Here is an 18,412-nt window from a genome sequence, read left to right as displayed (position 1 = left end):
GCAGCAGCTCCTGGCAGGGGCAGCTCCAGGCAGCAGAGACATGGGCAAGGGCTGGGGGAAACTGCCAACACACACTGGGGAGGGGGCGTTCAGGCATCTCTCTGTTGGTCCTTCACTGGAGACGTCTTCTGGGTGTTCTTTGGTGGGCAATGAGCTGACTCTCCCCTCAGAACACCTCGTCTCCGGGACCCCAGACTCTCTGCTTTGCCTGTCCTGCTGGGCTTGCCAGCTGCCCCCAGAAAGGCAGAGCTCTCCTGTGGGATCCTAGGGAGGGCTGAGCCTTTCCCTGGGGGTCGGGCACTGTCCTCGCAGAGTCCTTTGATTGTCTCTGTGAGGGGTTGTGTCCTGCTCTCTCCATCACAGCTCTAACTCTGGTTTGGGAAAGAGAAGAATTTGTATATTTGTCCGTTCAAACAGTGCTCCGCTGTTCCCATATGAGTTCAGTTATTTGCTTGGGTTTGTTTTTTAAGAGGAATTTGTGTGTGAAGTCATCTTCAAGGCAGCACAAGCAGAAGCGCAGGGCAGATGGAAAAAAGACTGATGGACACTGCAGCTCTCCTGGCTTTGCACTAAACCACAGAGATCAGAGCCTTGTGTCCTGTCCTGTCTTAAGACTCCACATTTTCCACATTTTCAGTCATAAAAATAAGGATTTCTTCCCCTAAAAAGAACAGTTACCGGATGTGATGGTAGAAAATCAAAAACACACAGAAAAGGAGACTGTCTTTGCTATAAGGCATCTGTCCTAATTTTTTTTCTGTTTTTTTCCTCCTTTGGACAAGGCCCCCATGCCAAGAAAGAGCAAATGTCCAACAGCAGCTCCATCACCCAGTTCCTCCTCCTGGCATTCGCAGACACACGGGAGCTGCAGCTCTTGCACTTCGGGCTCTTCCTGGGCATCTACCTGGCTGCCCTCCTGGGCAACGGCCTCATCATCACCGCCATCGCCTGTGACCACCGCCTCCACTCCCCCATGTACTTCTTCCTCCTCAACCTCTCTGTTCTTGACCTGGGCTCCATCTCCACCACTGTTCCCAAATCCATGGCCAGTTCCCTGTGGGACACCAGGGCCATCTCCTACTTGGGATGTGCTGCACAGGTTTTTTCTTTCTTATTCAGTGCTGCAGCAGAGTTTTCCCTTCTCACTGTCATGGCCTACGACCGCTACGTTGCCATCTGCAAACCCCTGCACTACGGGACCCTCCTGGGCAGCAGAGCTTGTGTCCACATGGCAGCAGCTGCCTGGGGCAGTGGGTTTCTCAATGCTCTCCTGCACACGGCCAATACATTTTCCCTGCCCCTCTGCCAGGGCAATGCCCTGGACCAGTTCTTCTGTGAAATCCCCCAGATCCTCAAGCTCTCCTGCTCACACTCAGACTCCCTCAGGGAAGTTGGGCTTCTTGTGGTCAGTGCCTGTTTAGGCTTTGGTTGTTTTCTTTTCATCGTGCTGTCCTATGTGCAGATCTTCAGGGCCGTGCTGAGGTTCCCCTCTGAGCAGGGACGGCACAAAGCCTTCTCCACGTGCCTCCCTCACCTGGCCGTGGTCTCCCTGCTTGTCAGCACTGCCGTGTTTGCCTACCTGAAGCCCCCCTCCATCTCCTCCCCAGTTCTTGATCTGGTGGTGGCTGTGCTGTACTCCGTGGTGCCTCCAGCAGTGAACCCCCTCATCTACAGCATGAGGAACCAGGAGCTCAAGGATGCCCTGTGGAAACTGATGACCAGATGATTTTCAGAAGCAATAAACTTCTTCGGTCTTGTTTTGGAAACCACTCAGAATGTAACTTGTTACAGGGGAAGCCCATCCTCTGTAGCTTTTGTTAGTTTTGGTTTGAGTTTGTGATTTTGGCATTGGTTTTCTTTGTATAATGCTGTCCACAAAGAAGTGTCATCATTTTTGCTGTTTGTAATTGTGTATCTACCTTAACTTGTGAATCCCACAGACATTGTAAAAGAGAACCAGTGCTCTCTGTGTCTTTAAACAAAAGAAAGAATCTTCTAGCGACTTGTTTGCCCAAGATCCTTCCTTTGGGACCTGCTCTGGAGCTGCAGGGCTGTGCCTGTGAGCAGAGGTGGAGGGGAAAGGGTCTCAGCACAGCAGCACTGTCAGGGAGCACCAGCCTTGCTCTTTTCAGACTTATTCTCTTTCTGTTTCCACACTCTCCTGCTGAGCGCAGGTGTTGCTGTAAGGACCGAGTGCTCTGGCAGCTCATACTCCTGCTGTGTGCTGTCCTGTCCCCACAGGCAGGGACAGGCACTGGGCGCTTCTCCGGCAGAGCTGGCCTCCCCAACAGCTCCTCCGTCACACCGTGGCATTGCCGCAGGGCGGTGCCTGAAGGCTCAGGCCTTCTTCCAAAGTTGCTCTCAAGGAAATGCCCAGGAAAGCGCCCCGCAATCGAAAACACCTGTGTGCAGCTTAACTGTGTGAGTGTGCAGGGGGGGACAAGCAGCAGGTCCCTCGCCCAGCCAGGGCTCCTGGGAAAGACAGGAAGGGCCAGCAGAGCAGGTTCTTCTCTGTCCCTGGCTGTGATGGACACTAGGGGTAAGATGCCCTCGGGTAATGCTTACAACTTATCCAGTAACAACCACCACTGGCCTCTCGCCCCAGCTTGGGGAGGTTGGTTGGTCTTCTGAAGAAGTCCATGTTTGTATTGTAGGAACCAGATGCAAGCATGCACATCGTGTGCGTGGGGTGAGATGAACCCGAGTAAGCCCAAACACCATCAGCTATTCCCAGGGGTTCAATGAAGGCCTGTGGGGCAGACAGTGTCTGGAGGTCACTTCACTTGGAGAGTAACGTCCCCTGGGAAACCCCCTGAATGCAGCACTGGGATGGGCTTCCTTGCCCCCAGGTCCCTATGTCCATTCCTCACGCCGTGGGGCATCTCAGAGAGGTGCCGAGCAGGGAGACACAGCGCGGGGCTGAGGTGCTGCCGGCCTCTGGGAGTGGCAACAGGAGGCCATGGAGTCTGCTGCAGGGCCTCTGCCCGTGCCAGGGAAGGACTCGTGTCTCTGAACAGCCCTGCCAGCGCCCTGACAGTGCTGGGTGTGTCACCAGGAACAGCCTGTGTGCTTCTCAGCAAGAGACAAGGGCAAAATAAGGTGAAAAAACTAATGGGTCAAAATAAAAGTAAGTAGAAAGAAGAAAAATCAAAAAATAAAAAACATTAAAAAAAAAAAAAAGAAAAAGCTTAAAAGCAAAGGCCACATGCAGAAGAAAAGGCAAACCAAGGAAGATTTTTTTCTCTATTTCCCATCATCAGACAATGTCAAGTCACCTCCTGGGAGGCAAGGATTCAGTACATGTAGTGGTTTTTATGGAAGACAAATGTGTTAATAGCGAATGTCCTCCCAGTTCCTTTCTCTCAGCTTTTATGGCTGAGAATGTTGCCACATTGCATGGAATATCCCTTTGGTCAATTCAGTAAAGCTGTCCCATCTATGGCCCATCCCAACCACTTGCCCACCCCGAGTGTACTGCCTTTAGAGGAGGTTGGAGGGACAGCCTTCATGCAGTGCGAGCGCTGCTCAGCGATAGCCAAAACACTGGTGCGGGATCAGCACCATTCTAGGCACGAGTAGGAAGCACAGCAGGGTATGGCTGCTATGAGGAAAGTTAACTCCATCCCAGCCAGGCCCGGTACAAGGGTGTTCAGGGGTCTCTTCCAACCTGAACCATTCTAGGGTTCAATGGATCTCTCCTTGGAGAGCTCTTTGAAGACAGAATAGAGAGAGGAAGAAGAAGAAACAGAGCGGCAGAAGTAGAGATGCAAAATGCACCATTCTAAATATAGAAGTTCCTCTGAGGAATATTTCTCCCCTCAAAATATTGGTAGGAAATCTGTGAGAGAAATTTGATGAAAGAAGCACCCTTTTTAACTGCTCAGGGACTGGGTGACAAGGAGGGTGATGGGTGGGTATGGACTCATAGAATCATAGACTCATAGAATGATAGAATGTATTGGGTTGGAAGGGACCTTGAAAGGTCATCTAGTCCAAGCCCCCTGCAGTGAGCAGGGACATCTTCAACTAGATCAGGTTGCTCAGAGCCTCATCCAGCCTGGCCTTGAATGTCTCCAGGGATGGGGCCTCCACCCCCTCTCTGGGCAACCTGGGCCAGTGTCTCACCACCCTCAGTGGAAAGAACTTCTTCCTAATGTCTAATCTAAACTTACCCTGCTCTAGTTTAAAACCATTGCCCCTCTTCCTATTGCTACATACCCTTGCAAATGTCGAGCCATTGACCACTACCCTCTGGATGCCATCATCCAACCAATTCCACATCCTCTGAACAGTCCATCCATTCAATCCATATCTCTCCAATTTAGAGAGAAGGATGTTGTGGGGGACCGTTTCAAAGGCCCTACGAAGCCCCGATATACAACATCTGTAGCTCTTCCGCTGTCGACTGATGTGGTCACTCCATTGTAGAAGGCCACTAGATTGGTCAGGCAGGACTTGCCCTTGGTGACGCCATGCTGGCTGTCTTGAATCACCTTGCTGTCCTCCATGTGCCTTAGCACAGCCTCTAGGAGGATCTGTTCCATGATCTTGCCAGGCACAGAGGTGAGGCTGACAGGGCCGTAGTTCGCAGGGTCCTCCTTTCTACCCTTTTTAAAAATGGATCTCATGGTAACAGCATCAGAAAAAAAAAATCCAATCAAAACAAAAACAGAAAAAAAAAACAACACAAATTTGAACATCGTGGGAGCACAACTGGGATGGACAGACTAGCACACTGATATCACCCTCAGGGACTGAGCAGCTGCCTTCTGCTTCCTCATCATCTGGAGGCACTACTGTGTGTCACCCAAGTCAGACCCTTGGGTCACATGAACCATTTTTCAGTTCTCATAGACTATACTCATTATTTCTCCATCGACTCTGACAAGAGCCGAGTTACCCAGATATCCAGGCTGTGGACGGCATATTTCTCATGCAGTGACCGCTTGGAGTAGCTCTACTGACCTCTCTCCATATTTGCCATTCTACAGCTTTGAGAGGAGGAAATCACCCTGCAGCGCCTGGCCCTGGCCATGGCTACTCCAAGCCATGGCACTGATTCCTCACAGCCTTTCTGACTTTGGTCTTTCGGTCCTGGTGGGAGATGATATTATTGTCTTAATCCTAATTTTGTTGGGTAACCCAAAAGGAGAGACTGGAGGCTGTTGGGTTACATGTAGGGCTTCAGAGAAATCAGGGAGTGCATTAACCTCACACAAGGGCAGGAGATACTTCCCGCTGGAAGGGGTTATTTGTGCTATTGGCCACACAGCCACCCAAGGCAGCTGGGGTAAGAATCACTCAACCAGGTTTTAGGCATTGGGGTGAAATGAATCTGCACAAATACAGAGATTTGCAGTGTAGTGACGTGACCCCGTCCTTTTTTCCTTCTCATGCACGCAGCTCAAATACAAGCTTTGTCTCCAGGCCCCTTCTGGATGTGAACCATCACGCAGACAACAGAAACAGTGTGAGTTCAGCCTCTCGGGGCAAACTTTGTCTAACATGGGGATAACGTGGGGCACAGGCACAGGTTTGAACGCAGAGAGGTGGAGGTGCGGAGAAGCCTTTTCTGTTGCTGCGCCGTTGAGGTAAACCCAGATTGAATCGGTATCTTTTCTGCTTCCCTGGGTTTTTGGGGGTTTGTTTTTTATTCCCCTTCCATGAGTTTAGCAGTTTCCCTTTGAGCAGCTAAATCTCATTTTTCAGTTTCTCCACTTTTTAAAGACATAGCTGAGTCATGACTGACATCTCATGATGGATGAGGGAAATGTCTCAGCCTGCAACTGGAAATAGGTGAAGTTGTGAGGAGATAAATGTGTTGCTTCAGACAACAACTGGTATGAATACAGCAAAAACAGAGAGTGAAGGTGAATGAGCAGGAAAAAAAGGAAACCTGCCCAGTCCATAGAGCTCTGCAGAAGGGGGCTGGAGCTGTACATAACATGAGGTGATACAAGTGGGATCACAACTTAGAGAAAATTTTTCAGCAAGGCTGTGTGAGAGAGGACCAGATAAACAAGAGACTCCACAGTGTGCGGAAGTGATGGGAAGAAAGGTCTTGGGGTAAAAGCATGAGAAACAACGGGAGAGATTTGGGTTGCAGAGATTTGAAGTAGTCCTGTCCAGGTCTGAGAAGGCTGAGTTGGGCTGGGGGATGGTTCCATGGCAGCATCAGTTTTGTCCACCTCCGTGTCACAGTGAGACCAGGGGACACTGTCGACCCCACTGTGGGCTGGGGAGGGGCCCCCAGGCTCAGTTGTGTTTTGTAAAGTCTCCTTTCAAGAGTACAAAACCACATTTTTTGTTTCCAAAGCTTCTATTTCAGGCTCCAAAAAGGCATTTGTAGGATTAAGCCAGTCAGTTTTAGGGTCCAAGATGCATCTTGGATGTCCAAACCCTGATTTTTATGGTCCAACCCCCTCTTTTAGGGACCAAATTATCATGGTTTTGATCCCAAAGCTTCATTTTTAGGGTACAAAGCCTCATTTACAAGTTCCAAAGCCCATTTTAAGATTCAAAGACCCATTGTCAAGCTCTACACAAGCATTTTTAGGATCCAGCCAGTCATTTTTAGAGACCAAGCCACATCTTGACTGTCCAAAGCGAGAGCAAGTGGCCCACACGCGTGTCCAGATGGGCCTCCAGGTGGGCCCGGGGGTGGCTGGGCAGCAGCCGGGCAGCGGCGTGGCAACATGACGATGTGCAGTGCGGTGTCGCGGCAACGTGACGATGCAACAATGTGCGTCTGCTCTCTAGAGCCGCTTGCTGGGAGACTGGCTGTGGTGGCCGCAGCTGGGTGCCTCTGGAGCGAGAGGTGCCATCGCTCTGTCTACCCGTCTTTTAATTACCTCCAGGGATGGTGCCTCAGCCACTTCCCTGTGCAGCCTGTTCCAATGCCTGAAAAACCTTTCAGGGGAAAGATTGTTCCTAATATCCAGTCTAAACCTCTGCTGGGGCAACTGGCGGCCGATTCCTCTTCTCCTGTTGCTTGTTTCTTGGGAGAAGAGACCGACCCCCACCTCTGTACACCCTCCTTTCAGGGAGTTGCAGAGAGCGAGAAGGTCTCCCCTCAGCCTCCTTTTCTCCAGGCTAAACAGCCCCAGCTCCCTCAGCTGCTCCTCATCAGACTTGTTCTCCAGACTCCTCACCAGCTTCATTGCTCTTCTCTGGACCTGCTCCAGCCCCTCAATGTCTTTTTTGTGGTGGGGGGCGCAAAACTGGACACAGCACTCGAGCTGGGGCCTCACCAGTGCCCAGTACAGGGGGACGGTCACTTCTCTAGTCCTGCTGGCCACACTGTTCCTGATACAGGTCAGAACGCTGTTAGTCCAACCTGGCCTTGTGCCCCGGGATTCTGGGTTTGTTGGGTTGGAGTTTGCGGTGGATTTTGGGTTTTTGGATTTGGCTTTTGGATTGGATGTTGAGTTTCCTAGACTGGATTCTTTTTGTTGGATCTTTCCTGTTGGATTTTTGGGGTTGTTTTTTTCATTTATTTAAGTTGTTTTTTGGGGTTCACGTTTTGGGGTTGGATTTTGGGTTTGATTATGGGTTGGTTGGTTGGAATTTTGGGTTGGATTGGATTTTTACCCCTGGGTGGGCGTGTCAGGCAGCCATTGTGACATGAGGGCGGCAGGGCCAGCGCTGAGTGTCTGGCGGTGGTGGCATGGCAACCGCTGATGTGCTGCCCGCAGTGGTGGGGCCGCCATCGGCAGGGACATGTTCAAGCAGGTCAGGTTCCTCCAATGCCATCCAAGCTGGCCTTGAGCCCTGGGATTTTGGGTCATTTAGGTTGGATTTGGGTTTTTTGCGGTTTTTTTTAGGGTTGGATTTTTTATGTTGGATTTTTTGGTTGAGTTTTCCATTGAGTATTTGGGTTTTTTGGGGTTGGATTTTTTAGATTGGCTTTTTTATGGTTTTTTTGTTGTTGTTGTTGTATTTTGGGTTGGATTTGGGGTTTTTCGGGTTGGATTTTTAAGGTTAGATTTTTTCTGTTAACCGAGCTGAATTTCGGGTTGGATTTTGGGTTGGGTTTTTCATTTTTTTCGGGTTGGATTTTTTGGGTTAGAAATTTTGGGTTGGATTTTTTCGGATTGGATTTTTTGGGGTGGATTGTTGTTTTTTTTCAGTTAGATGTTGGGTCATATTTTGGGTTTTTGGAGTTTGATTTTTCGGGTTAGAAATTTCAAGTGGGTTGGGTTGAATTTAATGTTGGGTTTTTTGGGGTTGGATTTTTCTGGGTTCAGGTTTTGGATTTTTTTGGGTTTGAATTTTTGCGTTGGATTTTGGGTTGGATTTTTGATTGTATTTCTTGGGTTGGATTTTTGGGGTTAGATTTTCACCCCTGCACGGGCGTGTCAGGCAGCCATTGTGACATGAGGGCGGCAGGGCCAGCGCTGAGTGTCTGGCGGTGGTGGCATGGCAACTGCTGATGTGCTGCCCGCAGTGGTGGGGCTGCCATCAGAAGGGACATGTTCAAGCAGGTCAGGTTCCTCCAACACCGTCCAAGCTGGCCTTGAGCCCTGGGATTTTGGGTGGGTTGGGTTGGATGTTGGGGTGGATTTTGTTTTGTTGGGTTGGATTTTGGATTGGATTTTGGATTTTTTTGGGTTGGATGTTTGGGCTTGGGTTTTTTGGGCTTGGATTTTTTGGGGTGGATTTGGGGTTTTTTTCAGTTAGATTTTGGGTTGGATTTTGGGTTTTTGGGTTGGATTTTTGGGGTTGGACTTTTTGGATTGGATTTTTGCAGTAGGTTGGGTTGAATTTTGGGTTGGGTTTTTTGGGGATTGGGTTGTTTGGAGTTGGGTTTTGGACTTTTTTGGGTTTGATTTTTTGGGTTGGATTTTGGGGTTGGTTTTTTTGGGTTTGATTTTTACCCCTGCATGGGTGTGTCAGGCAGCCATTGTGACAAGAGGGTGGCAGGGCCAGCGCTGATTGTCTGGCGGTGGTGGCATGGCAACCGCTGATGTGCTGCCCGCAGTGGTGGGGCTGCCATCGGCAGGGACATGTTCAAGCAGGTCAGGTTCCTCCAACGCCGTCCAAGCTGGCCTTGAGCCCTGGGATTTTGGGTCGGTTGGGTTTGAAGTTGGAGTGGGTTTTTTTTTAATGGTTGGATTTTGGCTTGGATTTTGGATTTTTTGGGCTTTACTTTTTTTGGCTTGGATTTTTTGAGGTGGATTTTATGTTTTTTGAGTGATATTTTGGGTTGGATTTTGGGTTTTTCAGGTTGGATTTTTGGGGTTTGGTTTTTGGGGTTGGATTTTTTGGATTGGATTTTTTGGATTGGATATTTTGGGTTGGTTGGGTTGAATTTTGGGTTGGGATTTTTTGTTTGGGTTTTTTGGGACTGGGGTTTTTTGGGGTTCAGTTTATGTTTTTTTGATTAGATTTTGGGTTTTGGGGACTCGATTTTTGGGGTTGGGCTTTTTGAACCCTGGGATTTGTAGTTGTTTGGAGTGGATTTTGGGGTGTTTTGGGTTGATTTTTTGGGGTTGGGGGTTTTTGTTGTTGGGTTTTTCTTTTTGGGCTAGATTTGTTGGGGTTGGATTTTTGGACTGGGCTGTCCCCAGGGCCCTGCATCCCCCATGCGTTTAAACTTGCCTGTCTGATACCAACCAAATCCCTTTGATTTGGCTGAAAATAAAAGTATTCCAGTGCTTGACAAACCTTTCAGTGAAGAAATTTTTTTCCTACTATCCAATCTAAACCTTCCCTGGCACAACTCCTGGCCATTTCCTCTTGTCACGTAACTCGTTACTTGGGAGAAGACACCAACAGCCACCTCGCCACTTCCAAGCCTGTAGTGCTGCATTGGGTTTTTGTGACCCAAGGGTAGGACCCGGCACTTGGCTTTGTTGAACCTCAGGCCACTGGCCTCTGCCCATCGATCCAGCCTGTCCAGATCCCTCTGCAAAGCCTTTCTACCCTCAAGCAGGTCGACACTGCCAACCAACTTGGTGTTGTCTGCAAACTTATTGAGGGTGCACTCGATCCCCTCATCCAGATCATTGATAAAGACATTAAAAGGAACTGGCCCCAGTTGTAGGCCCTGGGGAAAACCACTTGTGACCAGCTGCCACCTGCATTAAACTTTGGTCACCACCACTTTGGCCACTCTTTGGCTCAGCCATCCAGCCAGGTTTTCACCTGGCATAGAGTACTCCCGTCCAAGCCACGGGCAGCCAGTTTCTCAGGGAGAATGCTTTGGGAAATGCTGTCAAAGGCGTTTCTAAAGTCCAGGTCTCTGTTCGGCCAGGCCAGTCTTCTTCCCCACCAGCTTGTGTTTAGGCACATGGGGATGGCCTGATCCTGCGCCTTTAAAAGTTCCTTCTTGAAAAACGTCCTGCCTTCCTGGACTTCTTTTGCCCTTCAGGACTGCCTCCCAGGGGACTCTGTCAACCAGGCCTCTCAAAAGGGCAAACTAAGATAAGCAGGTCCAAAGCCCAGAGAGTTATTGCCATTAGGCACCTCCTGATGGTGGAGGGAGGGGAAGCCCAAAAGAAGGAACTCCGTGACACTGGTATGGTTCAATAGTTTGCATCCAAGCTGCAGTGAGTAATGTCAGATGGTCAGTGGAGGAAACAATGCTTCAGGAGGTTAAAGGAAGATGAGACAGAGCGAAAGAACGTACAAGGACGAGAAAAGAGGTTCATGGGGACATTCGCGCAGAGGCTGGAAGGAAAATAGAAGATAGGAGAGGAGAATCATCTGAGAGCAAGAAGACATCCTTTGATGTACAGAGAACAAACTTGCTAAGTGAGTCAGAGTAGGACTGCACTATAAAATGTATGCCAGTTATTGCATTCGAGCTCTTTACCCAAGAGCCTCTTTACAGTCGATGGAGAAAAAAATTGGTGTTTCTCAGTCGTTCTTACTCTAGTCTATTTAAATATATCTTTTAGGATGGGCTAAAAGGAATTCTACTGAAAGATAAAACACCTCAGCAAAGTAGCTTTAACCTTTGTCTCCTAACCTTAGGAGAGAAACAGAGAAAGCAGCGTGGAGATGGTGACAAATGAGGAGAGATGTGGGAAGTACAGGTAAGCAGGACAGCCAGAGAAAAGGGGAAGGTTTGGTTTTCAGGGAAAACCAGAGCCAAAGAGGGCAAAAAGGAAAAGCCTGCGTTAAAACTATCCTCTTTTCAGGATTGTCTTTCCATCCATGCTTGAACTTTGCCAGGTAGAACAGAAAGCTTTGTAAACAGACTCCTCCTCAGTCACTGACCACTTTCTCGCTGAAAACCAGTTTTGGTAAATCATTCTGGCTGTGAGGGGGAAAAACAAAAGACGATTTCAAAAGCAACACAAAAGAGGGGAAGAAACAAAAGTGATGGCAGGGAGGAAGGCCCCTCCTGTGCAAACCAGGGATGAGAACAGCTGTTTCCAGCTTGTGTGCGTGCCTCAGCCTGGCAAATGGGGAATGCCCACGGCTTGGGGTAGCCGTGCCCAAGGAGCTGACCTTGCTTGCCCAGGGAGAGAGCAGTGTAGGGGCAGCAGTGAGGGACTTAAAGGCAGAAAGAAGGAAGGAAATATCAGGGGGTGTCATGCAACAGTGAGCTAAGTTGAGTTTTGATCCTGAGGCAGAAGAAGAAGGGGGATGTGCTGTTTGGTGCTGGGATGTGGAGCTACATACAGGATTCCAGGAACTCTGGGGCTTGGAAATCTTGCGCAATAAGTGAGCATTAGCAAGGCTTTGGAAGAAACGGGATGGGTTGTGGGAAGCTCACAGGCACTGGCAAATCCTCAGAAACCCACAGCTTGGTGTTGGAAGCAAGGGAGCAGACCCAGGCACAGGAGAGTGTAGCTGTGTTTTGGGGATGGCCAAGGGCCTTGGTGGGGCTTTGACACCCCAAGAGAACGGAGATCCTTGTCTGCTCAGCTGTGGCTTCTGTCTCTTCCACTGAGCTCAATGAGAGGACACCAAGTCCTTACAGCTCCAGCGCCTTGTTGCCTCCTCACCCACCCTCCCCAGAGCCTGGGAGGTTCCTACTGCTGACCTGCACCTGGCATCTCATCACTGCCACATCACCCAAACAGAGCCCAGAGCATCTCAAGAGGCAACGGACATCCCTCCCCAGGGGATGGGAGTCCAGGCTTGGCCATCCTGTTTGGTGAAGCACATCAAGGCCTTTCACAGTGATTTCCACATTTAAATTTCTTCCCGGCCCATGTGTCTCCGACTTCCTGCTTCACCACACCACAGGGACAGGAACTTTGTCTGCTCCTTCCCTCCATGGTCTCTGCAGTGAGGGACTTCAGCAGGGTCTGATAACACCCTCAGAAACCTGGAGGTTAGCTGCTTTTACTTCTCAAGAGGACTAGTCAGTCTTTCAGGATCTGCACTTCAGGAACTCGGCACCAGAGCGCTCCTTACCACAAAAAACACACGAAGGCGCCAAGTCTGGGCATAAGTTTCCTTTAGTCTTCAGCTCTTCTCTGGCTCATTAGAGGGATTTCAGGAGTGCAGTCAAAATGAAAAGATGTCCAAGCAAAGAGGCCAAGTCAATTTAACGCTTGATTTTGAAGAGCCAGTTCTGCATTAATCCCAACACATTTGGGTAACAGAAATGTCTTCGGGAAGAGTCTGCCCCATCTAGACCCATGTGGATGGACTGGCACAGCCACCCCCAGCAGGGGGAATCCCCATCTCCTAGGCTGAGGCACGCAGTCAACATGCAAACCTCTGCAGTGCCCACTTGTTACAGGCCTCCAGGCAGAGTGTGACTCATTCCACATGACCCTCTGAGCCTCTGTCAGCTCATTGTGCTTCCTCTCCGCATCCCTGCAACTCTCAAGCCTCTGGGAGCTTTGGCTTTGGCATCCTCCCGACATCCTGGGGCCAGGTTTCTAAATGCCTCCTCTGCAGCTTCCCCGCCTTCCACCTCCTGTGTGCTGCCCTTTTGCCCTGCAGCCCAGTCCGTTTATACCAGCAGCCTCCTGAGATGAGTGTTTCTCTTCATGGTATTCCAAGACATCATTCCTGTGCTTGGAGGAGGCTGTCCTGTGATGCCTATACGATTTCCCGAGCTCCTTCACCCTTCAAAACTCCTTGCCATGGCAGCGCTTGTATCAGTCCCCCGAGTACATCAAAGTCTTCTCCTCTGGAGCCACCCACGTGTGTTCCTCTGCTGGCCTTCCTCACTCCTCTTTGGCCTCTGGGACCCCGCTATTTCCTGGTCACTCCAGCAAGGCTGACACTAATTGTCACATCCCTGACCAGCTCTTCCTTGTTGGCCAGGACCAGGTCTAGGTGAGCACCGCCCTTCCTGGCCCACCAGCCAGCTCTGCTAAGAAGTCGTCTCATGATGCTCCAGGCTGCTGGCACCTTGTTTCTCTGCCTGGCCAGTGAATGCCTGGGCAATTACTGTTCCCCACAGGAATCTCCTCATTTACCTGGAGACTTCTTCGTGTTCCTATTTAAGACTTGTTCTACCAAGGCCTGGGAGACCTCACTGGTGGTAACTGAGGCAAAGAGGACATTGAATATCTCGGACCTACCTACTCCTACTCCTACTAAATTCAGCACTGGTCCTACATTATTCCCTTTTCTTCGTTTAACTGTTCCCGAATTACCAAAGATCCTCTTGGTGCCCTGGAATTCCTATTTGAGATTCAGTTGAGTTTCGATATGCACCACTGCTGGATCTGGAGGATGCTGCCCTGGAGGACAAGATGTATCCAGGCACACTGTGAAATCTATTGGTCTTTTCATTGATTGTATCATCAGGGCAGTGAGTGAAGATCCCCGTGTGACGTGCTCCATGTCCATGCAATGCCTGCAGCTGTTGTGTGGAGAAGGGACAGACCTCGCCTCTCTGATGACTGATGACTGAATGCATCAGTCAACGGCACAAAAGCACCAAATAGAACGCTCTAGCATGCCATGTGGGGCATCTGTGATGCATCCGCACTGAAAGGGAATTGGTTTCCTGTAGGTCCTGTGTGGTCCATGCCAGCCCTGGCACCTCATGTAGCTCTGTGGGCCTGGATTTGAACATTATATTGAGTTGCTGCCCTGAATTCTGTTAGGCAAAGTGGGGCTGAACATGGCACAAATGCCATTAGAGTCACTGGAGATCTGGAAAATTGAGCTGATGGAAGAGAGAGAGACCAAGCTCTCCCTGTGTCCCAGGACTGCGGTCGTTCATATGAATACCCCTAAAGACTGCCATGAACATACAAGTAGGAGAAGATTCTTTTGGCCTTTATTTGGGCCTCAGCTGTCATTTCACTCGGCCAAAGGAATTTCCCACAAGGCTCATTCAGGATCCCTGAGACATTGCCCTGTCTCTATGAACGGCTCCAGTAGAGCCTGCAGTTATCAGCACACACCTTTGACCACCCCTGACACCTTCAATGTCACCAGGCATTGTGTCCTGCTCTCCATCTCCATTGATGAGCACAGGAGCTGGACAAGGAGTTCACGTGCATGTGCGTATTTTATGCACACCTGAACACCTACGGCAAGAGGAATCCCACCTCCTGTGGGTTGTGGCAGGCATGGAAGGCAGTTGTGTCTCCTTCAAATGCCAGGAATTGAAACGCAGGATGAGATGAAGCACAGATTCAGCTGAATCCCTTCCCTCAGCAGGGGTAAGGGAGATGACTGCCTGTCACTGTCTGGGAACACTTTCTAATAATAAGAGCAAAAAAGGTGATATTTTGATGTAACTTTGAGAGGAGAATCAAAAGTTCTGGAAATTGCCATTGTTCACCAAGGTACACATTCCCATGGTGAGAAGCTCGGAAACACCAAATGAAAGTACAAAGGAAGCCAAACTAGGACCATGGAGGAAAGGGTAAATAGAGGTGGGCTATTTGCATGGGAGGGTACAGGGATGGTCAAAGGGAGGAACCTGTGAGTGGGAAAAGAGGGAAAAAGAAATGGTGAAGCAATGGCAAAGATCAGGGCTGTTTGTGGGGACCTGCCAAGCAGCCCTGCATCTGAGCAACCATGCCTGGAGTGGGAGAAGAAAGTCTGACCAGACTTTCTGATTGACTTCCGAGGTCACCAGGAACCTGACTGATTTCCCTCCCCTCATGAAGGAAAGATCCATGGTGGAGTGAAATGCAGAATCGTTCATGCTGGAAGGAAGCTGAGGAGATCTCTAGGCCACCCTCCTGCTCACAGCAGGGTCAGCTATGGGGTCAGACCAGGTTGCTCAGGGCTTCCTTCATTTTGGGCTTGAAAAGCTCTGGGCTTGCAAAGCTCCAAGGACGGAGATGACACAAGCTCTCTGGGAACTCTCCTCCAGTGTTTGCCTGTCTTGACAGGGAGGATGTTTTGCTCATTTGTGTCAGCTGATGCCATTGGCCATCATCCTCCCATCACGCACAATACTCAAGAGCCCGTCTGCATTTTCTTGATGCTAGCCAAGAAGATGTGGGAAGGCTGATATTAGGTCTCCCCAAAGCCTTCTCTTCTCCAGGCTTTGCACCTCTGCAGCAAGGTGGCCAATGGCTTTCTGGGCTGCACTAGGAAGAGCACTGCCAGCAGGTCGGTGGAGGTGATCCTTCCTCTCTACTCAGCCCTGCTCCAATTTGTCTTGCCCATCTCCCTCGGTGTTTGCTACCCTACTACCTTCACTTAGAGGTGGTGGTAGGGCTTCAGGTTAGTGGTTGTAAATAGGTAAAGGCCTCTCATGAATGTTTTCACAGTCAGTGTCACAGAAGTCTAAACATCCTCTGAACAGACCTTACCTCTTCAAACCTTCCAACCCCTACTGTTCTGCGATGCTGATTCTTTGATTCCATTGTCATTGCCCAGAGGGGCTACCACAGATGTAGACTGCTCCAGGGCAGGTATTTATATTTAGGCCGATCAATGATGTTGTTGCTTTAATGTTTTCTTGTTGTGGTATATGCTGCTGTTGTTAGGGAAATCACACAAACACTTGAAGGACAACGGAAGGGCTACCACCTTAGTGGCCCTCCAGTGAGCTGGCTCCTGTTTGCCCCTGTCTCACTGTCACTGGGCAGGGTGTGGTGTAAAAGGTGCTGAGCAGAGCAGGACAATCACTTCTGGCTGTGCTCCTGCTCATACAGCCTCAGATGCTGTTGGCGGCCTTTGCTGCTGGCTCTTGTTTGGCCTGATAAAGCTCAAGGAGCCCCTGGGCCATTTCCACAAAGCTGCTGCCCAGCCACGCAAAATGATCCAAAATGGATCAGAGCAGCCCTGCTCTGACATCAGCCTCAACATCCTTGGATTCATCCTGTCTGGTCCAATGGACGACCAAAGGTTGACCTTACCTATGTAGCCCCTGACTTGATCTCCACCCACTGCTGGATTTCGCATGGGGTTCTGCCTCTTAGGCACACGGAACCGGGAGACCTTGCTGGTGAAGACGCAGGCCCAGAGTACCTCGTACCTATCTACACCTACTCTCTGCAAATTCAGCCGTGACCACACATTATCTTTGTTTATTCTTTAGCTGTTCCTGAAGGAGTAACTGCTCATTGTTGTGCCCTTCAAATCCCTTGCAAGTATCAACTCTACGGGAGCTTTGGTTTTCCAAAACCAACCATATTCCTCAATTCCTCCTTTGTTTTCATCCTTGCATCCACCTCTTCATGCTTCTTTTATTCTATGGAGCTTCCCCATGAGTGTCTGGTTTCCCCCAGCTCTTCTTCTGGTAGCTCTGCCTGTTGTCCTGACTATGGGTATGACCGCACTCTCGTACTTGAAAGACGCTGTCCTTGCAGACCACTGTACTGCAGACCCTCTGCTGCCCTTCTGTGCTGCTCACATGGGCTCCCCCCAAAAAAGTCAGAAGACTAGGCCAAAGTCTGCTCCTCTGAGGTCTGTCATCTGCATTCTTCTATTCTCCTTCTCCTTGGGAGGTGAGACCCCACTATTTCATGGTCACAACACCCAAGGCTAGCACTGTTTTTTTCATGAAAAAACAACATTTCCACTAGTTGAAAATATCCATTGTGTTGACATCCTTTGATTCAGGCAGACTGTGATAATTATTGGCATGCCCAAAACTGGGCAGAGAAGAGCCTCACAAAGTTCAGCAAAGGGAAAAGCAAGCCCTGGACCCAGGGAGAGATAGTCCCCTGCACCAGTACAGGTTTGGGGCTGAGTGACTGAGAGCTTCTCAACACTTTGGCATAGAAGGACCTTTGTGTTCTGATAGACAAGCAGCTGACCGAGAGCCAGCAGTGTGCCCTTGCAGCAAAGCAGGCCGACAGCCTCCTGGGTGCGTTAGGGAGAGCGGTGCCAGCAGGTCGCGGGAAGCGATCCTTCCTCTCTACTCAACACTGGTGACGCACTTCTGTGGTGGTCAATAATTTACATTTACTTCCTTAACTGTTCCTCAACTTCATTAACTGTTCTGTAACTCCCCATCCTTGTGCCCTTGAAGTCCAGGGGAGCTCTGGCTTTTCTAAAACCTCCCTTATTTCTCAATTCCTCCTTTCTTTTAATTCTTCCTCAGCCTCTCATATGCTTCCTTTTCCTATGGAGCTTCCCCATGGGGAGACCCCACTGTTTCCCAGGTGAGACCCCACTATTTCATGGTCACGACAGCCAAGGTTGACACTGGTTTTCACATCCATGTCCAGCTCTTCCTTCTTTGAGAGTGCAAAATTCAGATGGGCATCAGCATTGTAGACCACCCTGGCAGCTGGGCCTTGACCAAGACCTTCCAGAAACATCCAGGACTGTTTGCATGCTGCTGTGGTCCCCCTCCACTGAAAGCCAGGACTATTAAAGTCTACAAGGGGACTTCAGTAGGTTCTTTGTCTCCCACCACAATGTCACCCTTATTAGTCTCTCCTCTGACACTCTCCCACCAGGGCTCACCCAACATGTTCATCCCAGAGAAAAGCTGCACACATCTCAGCAGCTCCTTCACACAGAGGACACATCCCTCCTGATTCTTCTGGCCTCCTGATCATCCTGAAACCACCCATCACAGCAGCCCAGGTGTGTGAGCTGTCCCAACACCCCTCAGCTGTTCTTCCCTCCAAGTGGAAGGAAGAGGTTGCACACACAGCTCCAGCTCCTCCTCTCTGTGCCCCAGGCTGAGGGCATCAGGGGCATGTCTGGGCTGCAGCACCTCAGCTGTGGCACATTTGGGCTCACAGCAAAATTACCACAAAAAAACCAGCTTCCATTTGGGCATACCTGAATGGAGGCAAGAGGAATCCCACCTCCTGGTGATTTGGGGTATTTGTGGGATGGAGGTAACTACCTTTAAACCCCAAAGACTCCAAACTCATTGTCTGAGCTGAATCTCTTCCCTCAGAACAGGTAAAGGAGATTCTTCCCTAATATTGTCTGGGTGTCCTGTCAGTTAATAAAACAACAAAGTTTTCTTAGACCTCCATATCTCTGATTGAGAAATGACAGTGCTGGAAAGAAGTGTCTCTGCCCAGCTGAGGGAGGGAACATCAGTGGTGACTTCATC

General features: G+C 49.8%; 1 protein-coding gene across 1 annotated transcript; it reads left to right on the top strand.

Annotated features, from left to right (window-relative positions):
• Window positions 1-1,150: 1,150 nt before the first annotated feature.
• On the top strand, window positions 1,151-18,259 carry LOC141737306 (olfactory receptor 14J1-like). The gene is made up of 2 exons (XM_074571985.1): window positions 1,151-1,704; window positions 18,256-18,259. Exons 1-2 carry the CDS (start codon window positions 1,151-1,153, stop codon window positions 18,257-18,259), a joined length of 558 nt encoding a protein of 185 aa, XP_074428086.1.
• The last annotated feature ends 153 nt before the right edge of the window (window positions 18,260-18,412 follow it).

This window comes from Larus michahellis, unplaced genomic scaffold, assembly GCF_964199755.1.
Source record: "Larus michahellis unplaced genomic scaffold, bLarMic1.1 SCAFFOLD_34, whole genome shotgun sequence".
NCBI lineage: Eukaryota > Metazoa > Chordata > Aves > Charadriiformes > Laridae > Larus > Larus michahellis.
This window is presented reverse-complemented; position numbering and strand designations above follow the sequence as displayed.